Consider the following 27,884-nt stretch of genomic DNA (forward strand, 5'->3'; position numbering starts at 1 on the left):
GTGTGTTTGGACCATGATATTTTGTTGGTGATGTTCGGCCCCGCCTTTTACTGAAATCCACAATCAGCTCCTTTGTCTTGTTCACATTGAGGGAGAGGTTGTTGTCCTGACACCCCACTGCCAGGTCTCTGACCTCCTCCCTATAGGCTGTCTCATCGTTGTCGGTGATCAGGCCTACCACTGTTGTGTCGTCAGCAAACTTAATGATGTTGTTGGAGTCGTGTTTGGCTACGTAGTCGTGGGTGAACAGGGAGTACAGGAGGGGACTAAGTACACACCCCTGAGAGGCCCCAGTGATGAGCAAATCAAGTGTTAAATCGAAATCAACTAGCTACCATTGTTACCTCCTTCCTGACATCTCCTTTGGTCATGAGACATGTTACTTTACTATAAGGTATAACTTAAGTGCCCAAAACCTCTCCTCGGGGACCCTCAGACATTGTACCACTGAACAAGCATACCTAATTCACCTTATCAATGGCTTGATGATTTTTTGACAAGTTAAATCAGGTGTGTTAGCTGTGGAAAAGTTCAAATACATAAAATTGCTGAGGGTCGCCCAATAGGTTGGAAAAATCCCTATAGCTTTTGCGGTATAATATCCTATACACTATTAGGCTAAATGTGATATCCCTTTAAAGCCTTGAACAGTTTATATGCGGTTTTCTATTGTACTATTAAGGGTTTCCCTGATCAAGGAGCAACTGAATATATGATGTAAATGTTATAGGCAAGGGTGCAACTTTCAATGGGGACCCTCCCACATTCTGAAAACGCATTTTTGTCGTCGTCCCCCCAGTTTTATGATTGTTATGTGATACAAAACAGGGCAACAGTGTGCTTTAGGACCATGCGGACACCTCTGAGTGGTCAGGTAGGCTGTTTGGATTGTTTATCCAATTGAATAAAAAATATATTTATATAATTATCCCCCCCCCCATTCTAAAATCCTAGTTGCGCCCCTGGTTGTAGGTACATGTCGGGAAGATACATTATCTCCCCATTCCAGATACCAGTCCGGGTCTTTAAAATGGTCGTAAGGGGGCAGACATAGGTAGGAGGTAGGAGCTGGATTGGCCAAAGAAACGTGGTAAGGATCCCGCACTGTCTCCAGAGCCAGCAATATAATGCACGCGATGAACGAGTTGGTGTTGTATGGTGATGAACTATAGAATGAAACAGCCCTGGACGCAACACTTCTAACGAATCCAGCATCTAAATATAAACTGCACAATGAGAAGCTCATCCATGTAACTTGTTTTAGCGAATGTGTAATAACAAACCTAGTGACGGAATGTACTTTATTTTCTTAGGTTTTCTCCCTCTATTCTAAAGGGGAGGGTAGCTGATAACTAGAGGGCGGTGGCATTCGCTCTGCGTGCACGGAGCTGCGCGAGTCAGTGCTTTGACTCAAGTCCTGGGACCCCTGAACCCATTGGTTCCCCCCCCCCATATTCTTTCTCTTTCTACATTATCCTCTGAACTGACCGTTATTATAACGGACAACAACCACATCGACTGCATCTGGACCACAACTGCGATTTTACGAACAGTGGGTTTCATCAGCAAGGTGTTTGTTTTACTCTACCTATAATGGGGAAAAGTGGACAGTCTGCGAAAACTGGAATAGGACTTGCGAGGTACTTTCTGCGAATGTGTACCATACCTGGACTCGTTCTTCTGGTCCTCGTAAACATTGGAGTCGCACAAGGTAAGACCACCCGTTACTGTCCTTTCAACACGATTAGGCTACTATCTTGAGTGTAGCAGGGAATTGAAATGTCAATGCTCAGTCGACATTAATTATCGCATCCTATATTAGGTTATAGGCAACAATAATTTGGCTTATCACACCTGCATTAGATGTTTTTTCGGACAACATAATGTTACACAATTGAAAATTCCCCCTCACTTGTCACGGGTGAAATACACATCGCGTGCAACTCCAGACTTGAAAGGGCAAGATTGAGGATTGCACACTTGCGGGTCAATTATCAAATCTAAAAAAAACGATGATCCTGATGAATTCTAAAGGCAATTTATTTTGTCAACTAGGCTATAATTCTCTCATGTTTATTTCGTAATAGTCAAACTGTGTGATGTGCTAAGCAAAAACATACACCTATACGTGCGTATTGGGGAAATATGAGCCGCTTCTGAAGAAAGCTTACGCGTGTGCGTTTACCACAAATGATGTTGAGCTAATCGTAGCTATTCATTTAATCTAATGCACCAGTTAGCAACATGACATTACGCGATCGAACAAGAAGCTCTGTTGATATTTAGTGAAAAAGATATGGATAGGCCTACATTTTTTCACGTAAACATTTTACAGAGGCGAGTTTGGACTGAACTTTCCCGAAATCTACGACGGAGGGAATCGACGCCACCTATCAATTCTAACCCCCAACAAAAACATCGGCTAAATATGTCTCTTTATCAATTCACGACACAATTTAACATTTTGTGTTATGGCTGAATAAACTATTGAATTAATGTTGTGACCTCGATAATGAAAACCATGGAACAAATAATGTGACCGTGCAGCAATAACAATAACAACCTATTAGCTGAATAATAATGCTAATGATGATAATAATAATAATAATAATAACAGTGACTAGCGATCAAATGTAATTCCGCTAACAAGACTTTTAATGAGTGGTGTTATTATCAACGCTTGGGTTCAATTCGGTTACTCTTATTGTATTAGCTATCATGTTCAATAATTTGCCCGACTGGTGTGTAATTGAACACAAAGTTCAATACAACTAGCATTCTGAAGAATGTTTGAAATGTGTCCCAGCACAATATGCAAATAGGATGTCACTGAACAACATTTTATTGCCTCAGTAAAACTTTTTCACTGAACTCCAAGGTACAATAACTTGTGAGTTTCCAATGTTTATATCATAATTAGAATTATAATAATTATACTTTTTTTTAAACTAATTATACTTTGTGTGGCCTTAGCTAATATTCCTGTTACTATTACAAATTATTACCTTTTCTCCTTGTTTGGACAGTCTGACTCTAGAATACAATATTTATTTGTTTTTCACTTTAATAAACAAGAGCTTTGAAAATAAATTACTTAACTAAATTTAGTTGAGTTCAATTAAAGTAAAATAAGCTTACTCATTGGCATTCTGGCGTGACTGTAAGTATTTCTTTGGTAAATGATTGTGCCATGTAGTTGTTCCTGTTGTATTGCTCTGCAGTGTCTTCCTATCGCCCATTGGACTGCAGTGCTAACATCCACGGCCTTGGTTTTGAGACAACACTATTTGATATTGTTGTTGTGAAACAGTATTTTCCAGAGTAAATGGGCTACCAAATTGTTGTCTTGTCGACACCATCACCTATGAATATTATTTTCCATAGCTACACATCTCAACATAATGTCTTATTTATTTATGGTATTCCTCTTTCCTTTGTGGGCCTTTTACTTTCCCTTCCCTTTAGAAAAGTTATTTCATGCTCATCCTTCCATAACAACTTTCACCATGCTTGGTAAGTCAGTCTAAAGTCACATTAATACTTGTGTTATTGAACCAGAACACTTACAAATAGGTTGGCCAAACAACCGCAAATTGGCTTGTGTATATAGGCCTAATTGAGTCAGATCGATACTGTGTACCTAAGCCCTCTATCCTTCCTGTCGGCTTTGGGCTGTGGTCATTAAAAAACAGAGACGCACAGGACGTCGCAGTCAGTGGAATGTTATTTAAGGATGTAAGTGGCAGCCATCCACGCTGTACTGAGAAGGGGCGTAAAACCCCTTGCCCTATTAAAAAGCCATTAGCTAAACCCACTCTCAATAACGGCTGATTGTGTGTGAAACAAACAGGTTTAAAAAGCCTCCCTGTGTTGACAGGGTGTGCATTCCAGACCGTCCAGGTGATGGGGCTGCTTACTTCTGCAGTGGCGCTCAGGCAAGGTTACACAACACCACGTTTTTTAAAGGTAATCATAGACGTATGAAACTGATTACGGGAGGCAAGTGAGGCCCGCTAGAGTCTGGAACCAAGGACCGCGGTTCGAAATCTCTGTCGACCATTACGGACACTCCCAGAGGACCCCGTAGCCAACTGTGAAGACAGCTGTGTCTTGTCTGCTCCAGACCGGGTTCTGTGATTGGCCGTGGAGGCCCGCTTTTTACAGCCTCACTGACTGCCACTGAACTCTCTGGGTGTTCTCAGCTTTGACCCGTGACTTGACAAGGACAGAGCTCTGACTCGGTAGGAGTGACTTGACAAGGACAGAGCTCTGACTCGGTAGCAGTGACTTGACAAGGACAGAGCTCTGACTCGGTAGCAGTGACTTGACAATGACAGAGCTCTGACTCGGTAGGAGTGACTTGACAAGGACAGAGCTCTGACTCGGTAGCAGTGACTTGACAATGACAGAGCTCTGACTCGGTAGGAGTGACTTGACAAGGACAGAGCTCTGACTCGGTAGGAGTGACTTGACAAGGACAGAGCTCTGACTCGGTAGGAGTGACTTGACAATGACAGAGCTCTGACTCTGTAGGAGTGACTTGACAATGATAGAGCTCTGACTCAGTAGCAGTGACTTGACAAGGACAGAGCCTTGACTCGGTAGCAGTGACTTGACAAGGACAGAGCTCTGACTCGGTAGGAGTGACTTGACAATGACAGAGCTCTGACTCGGTAGCAGTGACTTGACAAGGACAGAGCTCTGACTCGGTAGGAGTGACTTGACAAGGACAGAGCTCTGACTCGGTAGCAGTGACTTGACAATGACAGAGCTTTGACTCAGTAGCAGGGACTTGACAAAGACAGAACTCTGACTCAGTACAGTGACTTGACAATGACAGAGCTCTGACTCGGTAGGAGTAACTTGACAAGGATAGAGCTCTGACTCGGTAGGAGTGACTTGACAAGGACAGAGCTCTGACTCGGTAGCAGTGACTTGACAATGACAGAGCTCTGACTCGGTAGCAGTGACCTGACAATGACAGAGCTCTGACTCGGTAGGAGTGACTTGACAAGGACAGAGCTCTGACTCGGTAGCAGTGACTTGACAATGACAGAGCTCTGACTCGGTAGCAGTGACCTGACAATGACAGAGCTCTGACTCGGTAGGAGTGACTTGACAAGGACAGAGCTCTGACTCGGTAGCAGTGACTTGACAATGACAGAGCTCTGACTCGGTAGCAGTGACCTGACAATGACAGAGCTCTGACTCGGTAGGAGTGACTTGACAAGGACAGAGCTCTGACTCTGTAGGAGTGACCTGACAATGACAGAGCTCTGACTCGGTAGGAGTGACTTGACAAGGACAGAGCTCTGACTCGGTAGCAGTGACTTGACAATGACAGAGCTCTGACTCGGTAGCAGTGACCTGACAATGACAGAGCTCTGACTCGGTAGGAGTGACTTGACAATGACAGAGCTCTGACTCGGTAGCAGTGACCTGACAATGACAGAGCTCTGACTCGGTAGCAGTGACCTGACAATGACAGAGCTCTGACTCGGTAGGAGTGACTTGACAAGGACAGAGCTCTGACTCGGTAGCAGTGACCTGACAATGACAGAGCTCTGACTCGGTAGTAGTGACTTGACAATGACAGAGCTCTGACTCGGTAGCAGTGACCTGACAATGACAGAGCTTTGACTCAGTAGCGGTGGCCATGGACTATGGTCCTTTGTATTAAGGCGTTGAAATGAAATGTGATGGCATACTTTCTTTCCCTCGTCTTTGTTTCACTGTTGCCTACTTTCCTAATCATACTCATGTAAACATTCACAGTGCATGGTAGAAAAAGTATGTGAACCCTTGGATTTAATAACTGGTTGAACCTCCTTTGGCAGCAATAACTTCAACCAAATGTTTTCTGTCGTTGCGGATCAGACCTGCACAACGGTCAGGAGGAATTTTGGACCATTCCTCTTTACAAAACTGTTTCAGTTCAGCAATATTCTTTGAATGTCCGGTGTGAACCGCTCTCTTGAGGTCATACCACATCATCTCCAATCGGGTTGAGGTCAGGACTCTGACTGGGCCACTCCAGAAGGGGTATTTTCTTCTGATGAAGCCATTCTGTTGTTGATTTACTTCTGTGTTTTGGGTCACTGTCCTGTTGCGTCACCCAACTTCTGTTGAGCTTCAATTGGCGGACAGATAGCCTTACATTCTCCTGCAAAATGTCTTGATAAACTTGGGAATACATTTTTCCGTCGATGATAGCAATCTGTCCAGGCCCTGAGGCAGTAAAGCAGCCCCAGGAAAAGCAGCCCCAAACCATGATGCTTCCTCCACCATACGTGGGATGAGGTTTTGATGTTAGTGTGCTGTGCCTTTTTTTCTCCACACATAGTGTTGTTTGTTCCTACCAAACAACTGAGCTGTAGTTTCATCTGTCCACAGAATATGTTGTCAGTAGCGCTGTAGAACATATAGGTACACTTTTGCAAACTTCAGATGTGCAGCAATGGTCTTTTTTGGACAGCAGTGGCTTCTTCCGTGGTGTCCTCCCATGAACACCATTCTTGTTTAGTGTTTTACGTATCGTAGACTCGTCAACAGAGATGTTAGCATGTTCCAGAGATTTCTGTAAATCTTTAGCTGACACTCTAGGATTCTTCTTAACCTCATTGAACATTCTGCGCTGTGCTCTTGCAGTCATCTTTGCACTCCTAGGGAGAGTAGCAACAGTGCTGAACTTTCTCCATTTATAGACAATTTTTCTTACCGTAGACTGATGTACATCAAGGCTTTTAGACATACTTTTGTAACCCTTTTCAGCTTTATGCAAGTCAACAATTCTTAATCTTAGGTCTTCTGAGATCTCTTTTGTTCGAGGCATTGTCCACATCAGGCAATGCTTCTTGTGAATAACAAACTCAAGTTTTGTGAGTGTTTTTTATAGTTCAAGGCAGCTCTAACCAACATCTCCAATCTCGTCTCATTGATTGGACTCCAGGTTAGTTGACTCCTGACTCCAATTAGCTTTTGGAGAAGTCATTGGCCTAGAGGTTCACATACTTTTTCCAACCTGTGAATGTTTAAATGATGTATTCAATATAGGAAAATACAATAATTTGTGTGTTATTAGTTTAATCACACTATGTTTGTCTATTGTTGTGACTTAGATGAAGATCCGATCAAATTTGATGACCAATTTATGCAGAAATCCAGGAAATTCTTAAGGGTTCACATACATTTTCGTGTCACTGGATATCTGGAGGTGCTTACTAGAAAGATGGGCCTGAAGCTAGTAATTCAGAAATGAAATGTTTTGACAAAAACATTGAAGTTTTTTCCTCGCTCAAAGGATGGATGTTGCTTTTGTAGTCTAGTCCTGTGTTGGTTTTCACAGAGATGTCAAGAGACTGAGCAGCACCAACACCATCCACAGTATTCACAGGGGAAACTCTGGGTTAGAACAGAAGACATATGAGTACACACGCACACACACACACACACACACACACACACACACACACACACACACACACACACACACACACACACACACACACACACACACACACACACACACACACACACACACACACACACACACACACACACACACACACACACACACACACACACACACACACACACACATAAAGACAGAGTTGGAACTGATTCTCAGTAGCTCTCTGATAGTATTACTGTGTACTCTCTGATAGTATTACTGTGTACTCTTTGATAGTATTACTGTGTAATCTCTGATAGTATTAATGTGTAATCTCTGATAGTATTAATGTGTACTCTCTGATAGTATTACTGTGTACTCTCTGATAGTATTACTGTGTACTCTTTGATAGTATTACTGTGTAATCTCTGATAGTATTAATGTGTAATCTCTGATAGTATTAATGTGTACTCTCTGATAGTATTACTGTGTACTCTGATAGTATTACTGTGTACTCTCTGATAGTATTACTGTATACTCTCTGATAGTATGAATGTGTACTCTCTGATAGTATTACTGTATACTTTCTGATAGTGTTACTATGATGCGTTGTTCATCGACTGTGGAACTCCAACCCTCATTTAGGATCTCATTCTAGAGTTCTTTGTTTGGGAGTTTTGTTTTGAATGGCTCGTAGGTACTAATGGAGTATACACTATAGTTGGTCAAAATCGTGTTCTTTAATTTGCATAAAGGCTATTTTTGACTCACTGAATAGCCACACTTGTTTTGCCAATCACTGGTCCTCCCCGTTTGTTCATAGTGTCATTTTCCTCCCATGTCTCTACTCCCTTCCCATGTATCTCCTCTTTCTCTCTCTCTCTCTCTCTCTCTCTCTCTCTCTCTCTCTCTCTCTCTCTCTCTCTCTCTCTCTCTCTCTCTCTCTCTCTCTCTCTTCTCTCTCTCTCTCTCTCTGTCTTCTCTCTCTCTCTCTCTGTCTCTCTCTCTGTCTTCTCTCTCTCTCTCTCTCTCTCTCTCTCTCTCTCTCTCTCTCTCTCTCTCTCTCTCTCTCTCTCTCTCTCTCTCTCTCTCTCCCTCTGTGACTGTGCTCATTAAGATTTATTCAGATTAATTAAACTGCGGTTAAACAGTGGAGTTATTGTTGTGCCTCTGAAAGAGCTGGGAGCAGTGGGACACGGAGTCAGTTGGTCACTGTTGCGTGCTGGGCCTCACATGCCATAGAAACAGTAGGCTCATAACTCAGCCTGGCTCTGCCTGCCCTGAGGCGTCACAGAAAGCTAGCTGTGGCTTTAGACTTTAGGCGGCATTGTGCTCCGTGCCAGCTGCGCTTCACGGGAGGCTCTGCACCACCTTGCATCCTCAATCTGATTTGTTCTTCCCCCTTGCCCTCTTTCTCACGTAGGGCACAGCCAATCCAGTGAAACTGGTAACCCAGAGCAACCATGCTACCCATGGAATCAAAGAGAGTTTTTCTTTTTTAGTTATGTTTATTTGTTGTGTACAACACAGAATCTTCTCATCCTGCCCGGGGTATATCCAGATCCATCCTGCCCGGGGTATATCCAGATCCATCCTGCCCCCGGGGTATATCCAGATCCATCCTGCCCGGGTTATATCCAGATCCATCCTGCCCAGGGTATATCCAGATCCATCCTGCCCAGGGTATATCCAGATCCATCCTGCCCCCGGGGTATATCCAGATCCATCCTGCCCAGGGTCTATCCAGATCCATCCTGCCCAGGGTATATCCAGATCCATCCTGCCCAGGGTATATCCAGATCCATCCTGCCCAGGGTATATCCAGATCCATCCTGCCCAGGGTATATCCAGATCCATCCTGCCCAGGGTATATCCAGATCCATCCTGCCCAGGGTATATCCAGATCCATCCTGCCCACGTAGGGTATATCCAGATCCATCCTGCCCTGGTATATCCAGATCCATCCTGCCCCATGGAATCCAGATCCATCCTGCCCAGGGTATATCCAGATCCATCCTGCCCAGGGTATATCCAGATCCATCCTGCCCGGGGTATATCCAGATCCATCCTGCCCAGGGTATATCCAGATCCATCCTGCCCAGGGTATATCCAGATCCATCCTGCCCGGGGTATATCCAGATCCATCCTGCCCAGGGTATATCCATCCTGCCCCCAGGGTATATCCAGATCCATCCTGCCCAGGGTATATCCAGATCCATCCTGCCCAGGGTATATCCAGATCCATCCTGCCCAGGGTATATCCAGATCCATCCTGCCCGGGTTATATCTAGATCCATCCTGCCCGGGTTATATCCAGATCCATCCTGCCCAGGGTATATCCAGATCCATCCTGCCCAGGGTATATCCAGATCCATCCTGCCCAGGGTATATCCATCCTGCCCCCAGGGTATATCCAGATCCATCCTGCCCAGGGTATATCCAGATCCATCCTGCCCAGGGTATATCCAGATCCATCCTGCCCAGGGTATATCCAGATCCATCCTGCCCAGGGTATATCCAGATCCATCCTGCCCGGGTTATGTCTAGATCCATCCTGCCCGGGTTATATCCAGATCCATCCTGCCCAGGGTATATCCAGATCCATCCTGCCCAGGGTATATCCAGATCCATCCTGCCCGGGTTATATCCAGATCCATCCTGCCCAGGGTATATCCAGGTCCATCCTGCCCAGGGTATATCCAGATCCATCCTGCCCCGGGTATATCCAGATCCATCCTGCCCGGGTTATATCTAGATCCATCCTGCCCAGGGTATATCCAGATCCATCCTGCCCGGGGTATATCCAGATCCATCCTGCCCCCGGGGTATATCCAGATCCATCCTGCCCGGGGTATATCCAGATCCATCCATATCTGCTTACAGTGCACCTCTGAAACTGGAGCTTACAGCAGTTTACATCCAGGTCCATGTACTGTACTGCGTCCTCGCGGTTCGTATATACTCTGTCACTGGCTGAAGCAGTTGGCCTCAATCTGTCGACACAAGGCGGGAAGAGAGAGAGGGTCTAATCAACGGCTGCAGGAAAGACAACAAACATTCCCAGCATGCTTAGCTGGGAGGGCTACCCATGGTCTGGAGGCTCAACAGGCAGACAGGCAGACAGACAGACAGACAGACAGACAGACAGACAGACAGACAGACAGACAGACAGACAGACAGACAGACAGACAGACAGACAGACAGACAGACAGACAGACAGACAGACAGACAGACAGACAGACAGACAGAATAGCTGTCAGGCAGACAGACAGGCAGGCTGGCAGTGCTGATGGAGCTAGCGCTAGCCAGTGATATACAAGGGATCAGATGGGGAGAGAAGTGGGCTGCTGAAGTGGGCTCTCTGTCACTCTGAATGTGTAATTCTGCCGGAGAGAAAAGGACAATTGTGATGAGGGGGCCACGGGCGCTTTTGTTTCCTGCATGTTTATTGTCTGTTATTGTCCTCTTGGGAGTAAGAGGAATAAATACGCAGGGGAAGGTGTTTTTCTTGTGTTGAATTCGACATTCACTCTCCTTTCAGGCAGACAAAGCTTGAGTGTAAAGCAGCTCCTCTGAATGTACACAGGGGATCAGGAAAAGCAGAGGATTGTCCCTCCCTCGTGAGCTACCCGGCAGACCTCTTGTGTAGGAGCCGAATGAAGGATTAGGCTTGGTATTCCTCTATAGCTTTCTTTTCCCCTCCTCTCTCTCTTCCTCACAGCCTTCTTTTCCCCTCCTCTCTCTCTTCTTCACAGCCTTCTTTTCCCCTCCTCTCTCTCTTCTTCACAGCCTTCTTTTTCCCTCCTCTCTCTCTTCTTCACAGCCTTCTTTTTCCCTCCTCTCTCTCTTCTTCACAGCCTTCTTTTTCCCTCCTCTCTCTCTTCCTCACAGCCTTCTTTTCCCCTCCTTTCTTCTTCACAGCCTTCTTTTTCCTCCTTCTCTCTTCACAGCCTTCTTTTTCCCTCCTCTCTCTCTTCTTCACAGCCTTCTTTTCCCCTCCTCTCTCTCTTCTCCACAGCCTTCTTTTCCCCTCCTCTCTTCTTCACAGCCTTCTTTTCCCCTCCTCTCTCTCTTCTCCACAGCCTTCTTTTCCCCTCCTCTCTCTCTTCTCCACAGCCTTCTTTTCCCCTCCTCTCTCTCTTCTCCACAGCCTTCTTTTCCCCTCCTCTCTCTCTTCTCTACATTCATTCTTTTTTTGGTCTCTCTCTGCCAGAGATGCCTGGTAATCTTCAGGGTTGATCAGACTGACTGCATATGTAAAATCTGAGACTATAATGACTGTAATCATTGCTGTAACTTTGTACCTCCTCAGCTTACATTTGAGCCCCCAAAAGATTGTAACCGCTGAGAAATCACACAAAGTAGGACTATGTGCATAATGAGTACGTTGTAACGCTGCCAAATGGAGTAGGGATTTTGAGCTTGTTCCGTAAAAAAAGGTTTAGCTGCTGCTGTATACATGTGCAATACAGTACACACACACACACACACACACACACACACACACACACACACACACACACACACACACACACACACACACACACACACACACACACACACACACACACACACACACACACACACACACACACACACACACACACACACACACACACACACACACACACACACGAAGGTACAACAAGGGCACAGTTACAGAGGACCACTGATTATAATAAGAAATTCTAGATTTTGCTGGTGACATAATTTTGTGTACAAGCAATTTGCGTTGATTCATTTGAAGGCGGTTTTCTCTGTGATTATGAATATAAATAGGACTTTGCTGAGGCTGCATGTTTCCTTCTTCACTCACAGTTTACCGGAGATAGTGCCAGTAGAAAAATCACATTGTTATTTCCTGTATGAACCAGAATGGTAATAGCAGTGGTGGCTGTTTTCTACCAGTACACGTAGCTAAGGCTTCGAAATAATGACTCTGTTGAAGATAGTTGCGAGTTGCAATCTTTTCTTCTCCACCAAAATGAGGAGAGCGAGAGAGAGATGGTAATTAATCACAGACTGTCACACTCCTAACTAGAGAGGGAGCATCACTGGGCACAGTCTTCTTCTATTGGCAGTCCATTAGCCGAGCTGGGCACCAGTAGCAACACCTCACTGGCATTCCACAGTCCCGAGTAGATGTCATGTCTGTCAGCGCGAGAGATCCCTGAAAGAAACCACTCACGTTCGTAGGCTAGTGGAAGCACAGGGGAAGAAAATGGTTGTTGGTCCTTTGTGTAGCAGTAGAAAGAGCAGTGAGTCATGTCCCACCTTGGTGTTCTCTACTGCAGGATTGTTTCCGTGTCTGCGAGCGTGTGTCTCTGCACGTTTCCATGCGTGTGTCTCTGCACGTTTCCATGCGTGTGTCTCTGCACGTTTCCATGCGTGTGTCTCTGCACGTTTCCATGCGTGTGTCTCTGCACGTTTCCATGCGTGTGTGTCTGTTAACGTCGATGTAATTGGATTGCATGTGACTATAACAATAGTGGTGGAATGGGGTGGAGCAGGAGGAAGAGGAGGAGGAAATGGAATAAAACAGAGGTAAGGGTTGTAGGTGTGGAATAGGAATCCTTCAAACTCATTGAGCACACACCCATACAGACAATGTGCACATCTAATATTGGTCAGTCTGTAGGTTCATCTTAGACATGTCTGAGAACCTGCTTTGCGTTAATATTGGGCAGTCTGTCGGTTTATCTTGGATGTGTCTGAGAAAGCCTGCTTCGTGGTAATTATTGGGCAAGTCTGTAGGTTCATCTTGAATGTGTCTGAGAAAGCCTGCTTCGTGTTAATTATTGGGCAGTCTGTCGGTTTATCTTGGATGTGTCTGAGAAAGCCTGCTTCGTGTTAATTATTGGGCAGTCTGTCGGTTTATCTTGGATGTGTCTGAGAAAGCCTGCTTCGTGGTAATTATTGGGCAGTCTGTCGGTTTATCTTGGATGTGTCTGAGAAAGCCTGCTTCGTGTTAATTATTGGGCAGTCTGTCGGTTTATCTTGGATGTGTCTGAGAAAGCCTGCTTCGTGTTAATTATTGGGCAGTCTGTCGGTTTATCTTGGATGTGTCTGAGAAAGCCTGCTTCGTGTTAATTATTGGGCAGTCTGTCGGTTTATCTTGGATGTGTCTGAGAAAGCCTGCTTCGTGTTAATTATTGGGCAGTCTGTCGGTTTATCTTGGATGTGTCTGAGAAAGCCTGCTTCGTGTTAATTATTGGGAAGTCTGTAGGGTTTTCTTTGCTGTTCACAGAACTTCTCCACGGTCATATGTTCTTCAGAGAAATTCTCAAAACTGTGTCCCAAAATGTATTTTACCTTTACAAAATGACCGAAACAAGCATCGAAAAAGTTATTTTTTACCTGGGTATAAAAGACAGCATCAAAAACACCATACAACTTTCATAAAGGGACCTCAATGAACCACCAAACTTTGTGTGGAAGACATTTATTCCTCCCATCGTTTGTTTCATTGATTCTCTCCTGCGCACTGTGCTGTTCTGTGCTGCACAGCCACGGCAGCTGTATGATTCATTCCAAATGGCTCCCTATTCTCCACCTAGTGCACTACTTTTGACCAGAAACTTATGGGCCCTGTTCTAAAGTAGTGCACTTAATAGGGAATAGGGTGCCATTTCTAACGCACATGTGGTCTCTCTTACAGTTTTATTGATATTTATGACCTCAGATCAGATTGTGGAATGGGAGCTGTTGCCGCGCCGACACACAGTGCTGATGTGGATGTAGGTGGACTGTGGAGTGGAGAGTTTACACCTCACCTCTGGAGGCTCTACGTGTAGCCTCTGCTCCCTCGCAAACACAAATAATCTCCCTTGGTCCCACTTGGTATTTCAGATACTCTACAGTCTTGCTTCGGTAAGGGCTTAGCCGTTTAGCAAACTGTTACATTTCCGGATGCTATTGTATCTCTACAAAGACCCACAATGTTTGCAGCTAGGTCTATGTGCTATTATCATGTTACTGTGATCACAATCTGATGTAACTGGAGATTCATAGCAACCATGTACATTACGACCTGCTGGGTTCACGGTTGTCATACACACCATTTTAATTCCCAACAAAGGGTTAAGGGTTGTGCAACACTAGAATAGAAGGAAGGGTGCCTTTAAAAAAAAGATGTCAAAAATACAAAAATCACACATATCAGGCTGCTGATGAAACCGAGAGGAAATGGCACCCTCCCCCATTAAAGGACTCTCTCCTATATAGCTGCCGACTGGTGCTGTAGTGGTTAGCAGTGGATCAGGAGCCAGTGACATGGGACCTTCCCCAATGGACTTCAGGAAGTGATGGGGAATTCCAGCAGCTAGGAGCCCAGCCAATATACTGCTAGATGAACACAATGACAGACACATTGATATCATGAGTGGCCAGATTGGTGTGTTTACCCAGAACCCTTAGGTTGGCAGGTGGATAGTCATGGAACACTAACTTCCATAAAGTGACACTAAGCCTCACTCCCATACTCTATCTGCCATTAGCCTCTAATCAAGGACTGGTTTAGACCTAGGACAACCAGTCTGCCATTAGACTCTAATCAAGGACTGGTTTAGACCTGGGACACCAGTCTGCTGTTAGCCTCTAATCAAGGACTGGTTTAGACCTGGGACACCAGTCTGCTGTTAGCCTCTAATCGAGAACTGGTTTAGACCTGGGACACCAGTCTGCTGTTAGCCTCTAATCAAGGACTGGTTTAGACCTGGGACACCAGTCTGCCATTAGACTCTAATCAAGGACTGGTTTAGACCTAGGACAACCAGTCTGCCATTAGACTCTAATCAAGGACTGGTTTAGACCTGGGACACCAGTCTGCTGTTAGCCTCTAATCAAGGACTGGTTTAGACCTGGGACACCAGTCTGCTGTTAGCCTCTAATCAAGGACTGGTTTAGACCTGGGACACCAGTCTGCCATTAGACTCTAATCAAGGACTGGTTTAGACCTGGGACACCAGTCTGCTGTTAGCCTCTAATCAAGGACTGGTTTAGACCTGGGACACCAGTCTGCCATTAGCCTCTAATCAAGGACTGGTTTAGACCTGGGACACCATTCTGCCGTTAGCCTCTAATCAAGGACTGGTTTAGACCTGGTACACCAGTCTGCCATTAGCCTCTAATCAAGGACTGGTTTAGACCTGGGACACCAGTCTGCCATTAGCCTCTAATCAAGGACTGGTTTAGACCTGGGACACCAGTCTGCCATTAGCCTCTAATCAAGGACTGGTTTAGACCTGGGACACCAGTCTGCCATTAGCCTCTAATCAAGGACTGGTTTAGACCTGGGACACCAGTCTGCCGTTAGCCTCTAATCAAGGACTGGTTTAGACCTGGGACACCAGTCTGCCAGTAGCCTCTAATAAAGGACTGGTTTAGACCTGGGACACCAGTCTGCCATTAGCCTCTAATCAAGGACTGGTTTAGACCTGGGACACCAGTCTGCCATTAGCCTCTAATCAAGGACTGGTTTAGACCTGGGACACCAGTCTGCCATTAGCCTCTAATCAAGGACTGGTTTAGACCTGGGACACCAGTCTGCCATTAGCCTCTAATCAAGGACTGGTTTAGACCTGGGACACCAGTCTGCCATTAGCCTCTAATCAAGGACTGGTTTAGACCTGGGACACCAGTCTGCCATTAGCCTCTAATCAAGGACTGGTTTAGACCTGGGACACCAGTCTGCCGTTAGCCTCTAATCAAGGACTGGTTTAGACCTGGGACACCAGTCTGCCGTTAGCCTCTAATCAAGGACTGGTTTAGACCTGGGACACCAGTCTGCTGTTAGCCTCTAATCAAGGACTGGTTTAGACCTGGGACACCAGTCTGCCGTTAGCCTCTAATCAAGGACTGGTTTAGACCTGGGACACCATTCTGCCGTTAGCCTCTAATCAAGGACTGGTTTAGACCTGGGACACCAGTCTGCCATTAGCCTCTAATCAAGGACTGGTTTAGACCTGGGACACCATTCTGCCATTAGCCTCTAATCAAGGACTGGTTTAGACCTGGGACACCAGTCTGCCATTAGCCTCTAATCAAGGACTGGTTTAGACCTGGGACACCAGTCTGATGTCAGCCTCTAATCAAGGACTGGTTTAGACCTGGGACACCAGTCTGCCATTAGCCTCTAATCAAGGACTGGTTTAGACCTGGGACACCAGTCTGCCATTAGCCTCTAATCAAGGACTGGTTTAGACCTGGGACACCAGTCTGCCGTTAGCCTCTAATCAAGGACTGGTTTAGACCTGGGACACCAGTCTGATGTCAGCCTCTAATCAAGGACTGGTTTAGACCTGGGACACCAGTCTGATGTCAGCCTCTAATCAAGGACTGGTTTAGACCTGGGACACCAGTCTGATGTCAGCCTCTAATCAAGAACTGGTTTAGACCTGGGACACCAGTCTGCCATTAGACTCTGATTTAACGAATTAAATGGAAGTAGTTGTGTATTTATTTTATTGAACTGATAAAGCCATACCTTCATAACTACTGTAGTTATTTTCATCTTATCATTCTTGTCACAGTGTTTGACAGTTTTTTAATCTCAGATACAGCAAATAGCCTATTTGCCTAAATGATTGATGTATTTGCCTTTACTGTTGTTTGTCGTTCCATAGTTGTCAACCAATGACTTGATGAGTGTAGTGTGAAACAACACTATAATCCAGATGGGAGGAGAGAGGAAGACAGTGTCATAACAGGGTTATTGTACCACATGAAAAGGTCATGAAAAGGTTATGTAATCGCTGTCTGTCCACCACTAATTTCTCGTCCGCTGCATATCGATCTCGTTTTTCCGCCTTATGTTATTCCTCCTCAGAACAACGCATGAAAGCACCTCCTCAGAAAACGGAGTGTCCTTCCTGCTCTTTATGGCATTTTAAACGTGGCCAGTTTATTTTACTTTATTTACAGAGGATTTGCCTGTGTTCTGGTTTGCATTAGGGCCCATTACAATCTTTCCGTGCCAGTCTCTCCCCATGGCTCTGCCTGCAGACAGAGAGACAGACACGCTGCAGAGTGAGAGAACGAGAGAGGGAGGGAGTTAGAGAGCGAAAGAGAACAGAGAGAATGAAAGAGGCTCCAGTCCTCTGTAATTAGCCTGGACTGTTTAGGGGCAGAGCCTCTTCGTTTGGAAGGGGTCGTGCAGCGGAACCATTATCACGCCGTGCCACTCACTCTGGAACACAGGAAGTGATGCTGAGGGCTGCCCTAGTATTACCAGCGCAGGTGCCTGCCGCGGAATGTACCAGCCACATTTTTGAAGATGAACTAAAATAACCTTGTTGTGGGGAAGACAGTCTCGGGAGTCTTCAGGTTGGATCTGAGGAAAAGCTCTCTCCCTTCCTGGGGGGAAGAAGGGATTTGAACTTCGAGCAAGAGCGGGAGAAAACTTCTTCTGCATTTGATGTTTTCTTTTCTTCCTTCCTTTGTTAAATGTCATCCACACCCAAGAAACAAGTTTTGAAAGACCGAAAAGTAACCCAGACCCAAATACCACAGAGGTCTCGGCAGCTTCAAATCCTTACATTGTGTTCTGGCATTTGTGTTTTCCCCAGGCTTCTGCTGCCTGCCCCTCGCTCTGTTTCATAATGAGGCCTGGCTGGAACTTGGCTCCTGGTTAAGGGACAATGAAAAGCCAACATGAGCATCAGTGTCTGAGTCAGTTTAGTTATTTCGTCAGTCAGCCTGCGAGACCATAGCCAGAACAAACAGACCTAAGACAGTCCGCATCAAGACCCATGAGGACACTAGGCCAGAATAAACAGCAGACTGACTGACTGACTGACTGACTGACTGACTGACTGACTGACTGACTGACTGACTGACTGACTGACTGACTGACTGACTGACTGAGTGGTCTGCTCTCGTAATCTCTCTGTCATTTCAATGAGCCCCCACTATTCAACTGGTCAATTGCCAATGCGCAAGCTAATTCATCCCAAGTGATTCAAAGTCCTGCATCATTAGACACAAGCTTTGAGGAGGCCTTCTACCTACATGAAAAAAGGATACCTACAGTGGGGAGAACAACTATTTGATACACTGACGATTTTGCAGGTTTTCCTACTTACAAAGCATGTAGAGGTCTGTAATTTTTATCATAGGTTCACTTCAACTGTGAGAGACGGAATCTAAAACAAAAATCCAGAAAATCACATTGTATGATTTTTAAGTAATTTATTTGCATTTTATTGCATGACATAAGTATTTGATCACCTACCAACCAGGAAGAATTCCGGCTCGCACAGACCTGTTAGTTTTTCTTTAAGAAGCCCTCCTGTTCTCCACTCATTACCTGTATTAACTGCACCTGTTTGAACTCGTTACCTGTATAAAAGACACCTGTCCACACACTCAATCAAACAGACTCCAACCTCTCCACAATGGCCAAACCCAGAGAGCTGTGTAAGGACATCAGGGATAAAATTGTAGACCTGCACAAGGCTGGGATGGGCTACAGGACAATAGGCAAGCAGCTTGGTGAGAAGGCAACAACTGTTGGCGCGATTATTAGAAAATGGAAGAAGTTCAAGATGACGGTCAATCGCCCTCGGTCTGGGTCTCCATGCAAGATCTCACCTCGTGGGGCATCAACGATCATGAGGAAGGTGAGGGATCAGCCCAGAACTGCACGGCAGGACCTGGTCAATGACCTGAAGAGAGCTGGGACCACAGTCTCAAAGAAAACCATTAGTAACACACTACGCCGTCATGGATTAAAATCCTGCAGCGCACGCAAGGTCCCCCTGCTCAAGCCAGCGCATGTCCAAGCCCGTCTGAAGGTAGCCAATGACCATCTGGATGATCCAGAGGAGGAATGGGAGAAGGTCATGTGGTCTGATGAGACAAAAATAGAGCTTTTTGGTCTTAACTCCACTCGCCGTGTTTGGAGGAAGAAGAAGGATGAGTACAACCCCAAGAACACCATCCCAACCGTGAAGCATGGAGGTGGAAACATAATTCTTTGGGGATGCTTTTCAGCAAAGGAGACAGGATGACTGCACCGTATTGAGGGGAGGATGGATGGGGCCATATATTGCGAGATCTTGGCCAACAACCTCCTTCCCTCAGTAAGAGCATTGAAGATGGGTCGTGGCTGGGTCTTCCAGCATGACAACAACCTGAAACACACAGCCAGGGCAACTAAGGAGTGGCTCCGTAAGAAGCATCTCAAGGTCCTGGAGTGGCCTAGCCAGTCTCCAGACCTGAACCCAATAGAAAATCTTTGGAGGGAGCTGAAAGTCTGGATTGCCCAGCGACAGCCCCGAAACCTGAAGGATCTGGAGAAGGACTGTATGGAGGAGTGGGCCAAAATCCCTGCTTGCAGTGTGTGCAAACCTGGTCAAGAACTACAGGAAACGTATGATCTCTGTAATTGCAAACAAAGGGTTCTGTACCAAATATTAAGTTCTGCTTTTCTGATGTCTCAAATACTCATGCAATAAAATGCAAATGAATTACTTAAAAATCATACAATGTGATTTTCTGGATTTTGTTTTAGATTCCGTCTCTCACAGTTGAAGTGTATCTATGATAGAAATTACAGACCTCTACATGCTTTGTAAGTAGGAAAACCTGCAAAATCGTCAGTGTATCAAATACTTGTTCTCCCCACTGTACATGCAAAGAGACTGTCTACATGAAAAGAGGATGTCTACAAGAGAGGAGGATGTCTACAGGAAAAGAGGATGTCTACATGAGAGGAGGATGTCTACATGAGAGGAGGATGTCTACACGAGAGGAGGATGTCTACAGGAGAGGAGGATGTCTACATGAGAGGAGGATGTCTACAGGAGAGGAGGATGTCTACATGAGAGGAGGATGTCTACATGAGAGGAGGATGTCTACATGAGAGGAGGATGTCTACAGGAGAGGAGGATGTCTACATGAGAGGAGGATGTCTCTAGAGAAGAGGAGAGGATGTCTACATGAGAGGAGGATGTCTACAGGAGAGGAGGATGTCTACAGGAGAGGAGGATGTCTACATGAGAGGAGGATGTCTACATGAGAGGAGGATGTCTACATGATAGGAGGATGTCTACATGAGAGGAGGATGTCTACATGAGAGGGGGATGTCTACAGGAAAAGAGGATGTCTACATGAGAGGAGGATGTCTACAGAGAGGAATGTCTAGGAGGATGTCTACATGAGAGGAGGATGTCTACATGAGAGGAGGATGTCTACAGGAAAAGAGGATGTCTACATGAGAGGAGGATGTCTACAGAAGAGGAGGATGTCTACATGAGAGGAGGATGTCTACATGAGAGGAGGATGTCTACAGGAGAGGAGGATGTCTACATAAGAGGAGGATGTCTACAGAAGAGGAGGATGTCTATATGAAAAGAGGATGTCTACAGAAGAGGAGGATGTCTACAGAAGAGGAGGATGTCTACATGAGAGGAGGATGTCTACATGAGAGGAGGATGTCTACAGGAGAGGAGGATGTCTACATAAGAGGAGGATGTCTACATGAGAGGAGGATGTCTACATGAGAGGAGGATGTCTACATGAGAGGAGGATGTCTACATCAGAGGAGGATGTCTACAGGAGAGGAGGATGTCTACATGAGAGGGCGATGTCTACATGAGAGGAGGATGTCTACAGAAGAGGAGGATGTCTACATGAGAGGAGGATGTCTACATTAGAGGAGGATGTCTACATGAGAGGAGGATGTCTACATTAGAGGAGGATGTCTACAGGAGAGGAGGATGTCTACAGGAGAGGAGGATGTCTACATGAGAGGAGGATGTCTACATGAGAGGAGGATGTCTACAGGAGAGGAGGATGTCTACAGAAGAGGAGGATGTCTACAGGAGAGGAGGATGTCTACATGAGAGGAGGATGTCTACAGGAGAGGAGGATGTCTACCAGCTCATTACTTAAAATCCCAGACTTTGATGTTCAGGCCCGGTTTCATTGTGTCTCTCTATAGGTGCACCTAGACAGGCCACCGTGGTCTGTCATCATTGTCCGTAATGAGTTTCTTGTGTTAACAGAAATACTTTTTGGTAACCACGACAAAAGCCTTCGGAAGCATTCCTCCAGTTTGGTTCTCGGTGGCCCTCAGTCAGTAGAGTATGGCTCTTCAGCCAAGGGTTGTGGGTTCAATTCCCACCGGGGGGGCCACCCATAAGTAAAATTTATGCATGTATGACTGACTGTAAGTCGCTTTGGATAAAAGCATCTGCCAAATTACATATACATTTCACCCAATTAAAGGAGTAATAGTGATTGATACGATGTGAACCAAGGAATGAAACAACAGAGGCCATTTTGTAAAGTGACTGAGACTCAAACCCACTTCAGCTCGTATTTCAACTTGAATCGAATGCTTAACCTGATCGCCTCAAGATCCAAAACAAGCCCCAAAAATGGTGCCAAGACAAAACCTTTGGACAATCTCAACTTGAGACCCAACCAGTCATTTGTCTCTGAGAAATCTATCATAGGAGATGGATTGTTTCCTGCCCTTATCCCCAGATCCCGTAAAGTGGACATTTAATCTCTCAGCCTGGCCATTCCTGCTAGCTAGCGGCTGCTTCGTTGACTGTCTGTCACTGCGTCCACGGTGGCCTGGCTGTTGATGTTCAATGTGGCTACTTTATGGCTGCACATTACTACGAGACGAGACTAAAGCGAGAGAAGAGGACAGAGAAACTCTGCCATATGTGTAATTTATGAATTCATTTGAAAACCTTAACCTATCCGATATGTTGTCATATTTCCCACTATCTTGCATAAGTGTAACAGTATAACTTTAGACCGTCCCCTCGCCCATAGCCGGGCGCGAACCAGGGACCCTCTGCACAAATCAACAACAGTCACCCACGAAGCATCGTTACCCATCGCTCCACAAAAGCCGCGGCCCTTGCAGAGCAAGGGGAGCCACTACTTCAAGGTCTCAGAGCAAGTGACGTCACCGATTGAAACGCTATTTAGCGTGCACCGCGAACTAAGATAGCCGTTTCACATCCGTTACATAAGCATTAACCAGATTATATGATACAATGTTATAATGCATGTCATTAACCCAAGGCGTTATGATACCTCAACGTTTTATGTCCAACGTTTTCACTGCAGCTATTCAAAATGTTTGTTTTCTTTTTTGCATGCATGGACACATCATTTTTATGTGACATAAACTAATGGTTTCTGAATGAGTGCACGAGACCACCCAAAGCTATGCATATTACCATACCACAAATATCTTGTTGTAGTATAGCACCCCCTTCCTATAGCTGATACCTTCATTTGAATTGGTCTCATTGAAAGCTACTGTAGTGAGGTGATTCTGCTTCACACACATATCCTTGGTATCATTAGAGTACATCTTTTGCCTCTTTTCCTCTTTCCATCCCTACTTGCCCAGCTGTGTGGATGCTTTCTCTTAGTCTGACTGAGCTGATTGCCATGCCTTTGGGTTCCTCCATTTCCACACTCAGCACTTTGATTCTCCAGCAGTTGAGTCCAGAAGGCTGTGTCCCTTGGGGCTCTACAAGCAGAAACATGCTCCTCTGCGTTTAATTGGGACACCAAGTACAGGGGCCAATTTGATATAATCCCACATGAGCATCCTTGTAAATATTGATACTGGTGTTAAGCTTGTCGAGGGGGTCTTAGTTAAGCAATAAGGTATGAGAATCCTGGGATTATCATATGAATAACTAAGGACTGTTCTTAGGCCAGAGGGATGAACCCTTAGGAGGGTGTTATTCACAATAATTCCCGGGTTCGAGGGAATTATTGGTTTTATAAAATGGTTACCAACAGACTGTATATATTTTTTAAAGATTGTAAAGTTGTTTATTTTATCCTTCAAGCTGATGATATAGTCCGGGCCAGTTGTTAGTTCTGAGGTTCTGAAATTGCTAGCCAGTTGCTAGCCAGTTGCTAGCCAGCCAAGCTGGTCCTCCATTCTAAATGTTCTCTTTTAAACACGAAAGGTTGCCATGCAGGCTAGCTACTTCTCCTTTTCTAGCTAGCCAATTAAAGCTAACACACATACACATCAAGCAGCTGAAATGAAAGCAAGCTATGTGCATTTTCCATTGTTTTACCATTGCTGTTGATGTAGTCATTGTAATGATACTGATAAATGAATTTGCCTGGCTCAGAGAAGCTGTCAGCCTCGTCTCATTCATTCTCCTTATGGCACGTTGAAGATTTAAAAAACAAAACATTATTGCATAGGTCGTAGAGGCAGCCAGCAAGGTTTAGACAAACCCCAACTGTTGCAAACCAAATGCTAGCCTAGTAGCATTGGGGAAATAATCTAGGCACTTGTTTCTCCATTGGAGGTGAAGTAGGTCAAGTGTGGCTCAATCGCTAGAGCATGACGCTTGCAATGCCAAGATTGTGTGTTTGATTCCCATGGGGCACCAGTAAGCAAATGTATGACCTCACTACTGTACGTTGCTCTGGATAAGAGTGTCTGCTAAATGTAAAACTTAAAAAAAAAAAAATTATTGCCTGGCTGGGCTGTGGGACAGTTTATGTGCATTGATAATCCAAATGGACCTGTTAACAGGCATTACCCGGGGATTGTAGTGAATAACTTCCTGCTATCAACCAATCAGGATCCAAACAACTTATTTTATACTGTACAGTATCTGCTGGGGTGTTTTATAGTATAGGACACAGACACCACTGTACCGCACCTCTTGTCACAGTCTGCTGTAGGAAAAGAAGATGACATTGCCACGTAGTTAGGCTGGTGACATGTGTACAGTGTTTTCTAAGAACCTCAACTGGTTTCATGTTGTGGCTATGTGAGAGTATTTTAAAATTTACTAGGCAAGTCAGTTATTTTCAATGATGGCCTAGGAACAGTGCCTGTTCAGGGGCAGAACGACAGAATTGTACCTTGTCAGCTCGGGGATTCGAACTTGCAACCTTTCAGTTACTAGTCCAACGCTCTAACCACTAGGCAACCCTGCCGCCCCATATAAGGCAATGAGGGTAATGGGTTTATGGTATTCAGTGATGGGGATAACCTAAAACCAATAGGGGGCTTAGATACATCAAATATTGGAACATAATATATTGGAAGGTCCGCATGCAGCTGTTTGTGTTGGCTTTGCCTCTGTTTGTGGCCTTCTCCTCTGAACAGATAGAAATTGTTATGGTCAAAATGAGCCTGTTTCGGTTGCTGGCTAAGGAGAAAGACTGTTGTCGTCGATAGAGAATGCCTGCCTTGATACAGACAACAGATGATTATTGCCACAGACAGATGTGGGATGCAGGAGTATTTCTGTGCACAGGCATGCTGGTTATGTCTTGGTTTGGCCTTATGGAAGAGCTTCTGTCTGTGTTATAGATTCAGAACATGTCTGTGTATTGATGTCTTGCTCAGGTAACCACAGACTGGATAGGATAATCATAGTGCGTACTTGACACATCTCAGATGGATGGGGTGAAGAGGAGGAAATAGTGCAATTTGAACTCTCATTTTCCCATTCAGGGAGGAAATGGACGGGTCTGGCAGAGAGAGAGAGAGAGAGAGAGAGAGAGAGAGAGAGAGAGAGAGAGAGAGAGAGAGAGAGAGAGAGAGAGAGAGAGAGAGAGAGAGAGAGAGAGAGAGAGAGAGAGAGAGAGAGAGAGAGAGAGAGAGAGAGAGAGAGAGAGAGAGAGAGAGAGAGAGAGAGAGAGAGAGAGAGAGAGAGAGAGAGAGAGAGAGAGAGAGGAGAGAGAGAGACCGAGAGAGAGAGACAGACATGCCTCCTTTTCCACGTTGCCTTCCTTAACAAATTCGTCCCGAGTTTGTTACAGGAAACAAGGGGGAATCTAATCAGGGTGGCACCAGTGGGACTTGTTTAATGATTCCTCCCTCCTCGTTCAATTACCTCACAAGTCACAATGTCCTCTGATTCTATCTGTGCTTTTGTTCCGTGTGACGCTAGTTAGCTGTTTCAAACCATAATAAGCAGGATTTAGATGTAATTCGTCTGTTTATCCGGGGATGATGATGATGCAGAGTGGTCTAAAAACGGAGTTCAACAGATGGTAAATATGAACGGAAAAGTAGACACATTTATCAGCCACTCGCTCTGTCGTAGACACGCTTTGTGCTGCCTCCTCCGTCACTTCAATGAAAACAAAAGTAATCTTTGGAGGAAGTAATAAGAACGACGCACCCGATATGTATGACGTGGGTGATAATTATTACGTGGGTGTTGTTTATGATGTGTCTGATATTTATGATGCGGGTGATATTTATGACGTGGGTGTTGTTTATGATGTGGATGATATTTATGACAGGAGGATATTTATGATGTGGGTGATATTTATGACGTGGGTGATATTTATGATGTGGGTGATATTTATGATGTGGATGATATTTATGATGCGGGTGATATTTATGATGTGGGTGATATTTATGATGCGGGTGATATTTATGATGTGGGTGATATTTATGATGCGGGTGATATTCATGATGTGGGTGATGTTTATGATGTTTCTGATATTTATGATGCGGGTGATATTTATGATGTGGGTGATATTTATGATGCGGGTGATATTTATGACAGGAGGATATTTATGATGTGGGTGATATTTATGATGTGGGTGATATTTATGATGATGGGTGATATTTATGATGTGGATGATATTTATGATGCGGGTGATATTTATGATGTGGGTTATATTTATGATGCGGGTGATATTTATGATGTGGGTGATGTTTATGATGTTTCTGATATTTACGATGCAGGTGATATTTATGATGTGGGTGATATTTATGATGTGGGTGATATTTATGACAGGAGGATATTTATGATGTGGGTGATATTTATGATGTGGGTGATATTTATGATGTGGATGATATTTATGACTGGAGGATATTTATGATGTGGGTGATATTTATGACGTGGATGATATTTATGATGTGGATGATATTTTATGATGAAATTGACGATGATATTTATGATTTTATGGAGGATATTTATGACACGGGTGATGTGGCCATGGGTGATATTCATGACACGGGTGATATTTATGACGCAGGTGATATTTATGACGCAGGTGATATTTATGACACAGGTGATATTTATGATGTGTGCTATTTAGGACACGTGATATTAAAGGAATCTAGCAGTGGTTAATTAAGTAAACGTGGCACTAAAACCAGGGAAGAGGTTGATGGTCAGTGTGTTGCTCTGTTTGTCCAGTTTTGGGCTGAAATTGAACTATATATATGCAGGATGTGGTAACGATGTGGTGATCTGATTGTATCCGTTCATTGGAGACCAGGAACAGCACAAACCTTTCACAGATCTAAATCAAGTCCATTATTCCCAAGCACTGCTTCTTATTTTTGGTGCACTGTGGGAAACAAAATTCTAATCGGGTAGATATTTCCAAAATTGTTTCCTTTTTTGGAGAAGGGGTGCATTTTTTCCGAGGAGGACTATCATCTTCAGGTATATGTGAATGAGTGTGCCTGTTCTATAATAAACAAGTGAACCTCACCCTAAATAACATGAACTCTAAACGAGGACCAGACACATAATTCCAACCAGTTCAAGTGGAATGAAAGTCACCGCTGTAAACCGATACAGCAGGGCAGCCGACGCCACACAGCAGAGTATATGACACATGACCAGGAAACAAATTAGGCCTTTGACGAAACGTAAGAATTCCTGAGGTTTGAGGCAGAAACAGAGTAAGCTGATCTCCAGGGCAGGAGTCTCTTCTGATGAAGGTTGAACCACAGAACAACTGTCCACATTCATTTAATTCATGAGTCCAGTTAACCATTGACTACCGCTCGCCAAGCTTGTATTCCTAACGCAACTCACAACCCCTTTGGTGGTTTCTAGCCGTTTTAATTGCCCCCATTCATCTGCACTCCCTCCAAACAAATGTGTGACATTTGTTTTTACTTTAGTCTTTTAGACACTTGTATCCAGGAGCAATTAGGGTTAAGTGCCTTGCTCAAGGGCACATCGACAAATGTTCACCTAGTCGGCTCAGGAATTCGAACCAGCAACCTTGAGTACAGAACTGCAGAACAATTTAACCACATGGCCACCCGGACTATTTACATTAACCCCCACCTTCCCTTTGTTTTTACACTGCTACTACTCGCTGTTTATTATCAGTGCATAGTCACTTTACAAATGACCTCGGCTAACCTTTACCCCCGCACATTGACTCTATACCGGTACCCCCTGTATATAGCCTCGTTATTGTTATGTAATTTCCGTGTAATATTTCATGGTAAGGTCTACCTACACCTGTTGTATTCTGCACATATGACAAATACAATTTGATATGATTTTCTCATAATATTTATTTCATTTAACCATGAAATTATATTTGAATTAATATCACAAACTGTATGTGAGTTTGTTTTAATCAAATGAATTAATCTTGGAGATAGCACTGGGATGGGAAGCTATGCCTGTTTCTTAGTATCGCATTGCAACAGAGTGACTGAGTTAGGGAGGTGAACAACTGTCTTAGAGGTGTACCGATCCATAGTCCA

The 27,884-nt window shown here is 44.7% G+C and overlaps 1 protein-coding gene across 2 annotated transcripts in view; it reads left to right on the forward strand.

The window, feature by feature from the left end:
* Positions 1-1,138: 1,138 nt before the first annotated feature.
* Positions 1,139-27,884, forward strand: part of unc5ca (unc-5 netrin receptor Ca) — a 359,680-nt gene continuing 332,934 nt past the window's right edge. For both annotated transcript variants that reach the window (XM_046348101.1, XM_046348102.1), the window contains exon 1: positions 1,139-1,711. In XM_046348101.1, the coding sequence (XP_046204057.1) occupies positions 1,594-1,711 (118 nt within the window). In that variant the 5' untranslated portion in view covers positions 1,139-1,593. The remainder of the gene's footprint in view (positions 1,712-27,884) is intronic.

Source organism: Oncorhynchus gorbuscha, linkage group LG04 (genome assembly GCF_021184085.1).
Source record: "Oncorhynchus gorbuscha isolate QuinsamMale2020 ecotype Even-year linkage group LG04, OgorEven_v1.0, whole genome shotgun sequence".
Taxonomy (NCBI): domain Eukaryota; kingdom Metazoa; phylum Chordata; class Actinopteri; order Salmoniformes; family Salmonidae; genus Oncorhynchus; species Oncorhynchus gorbuscha.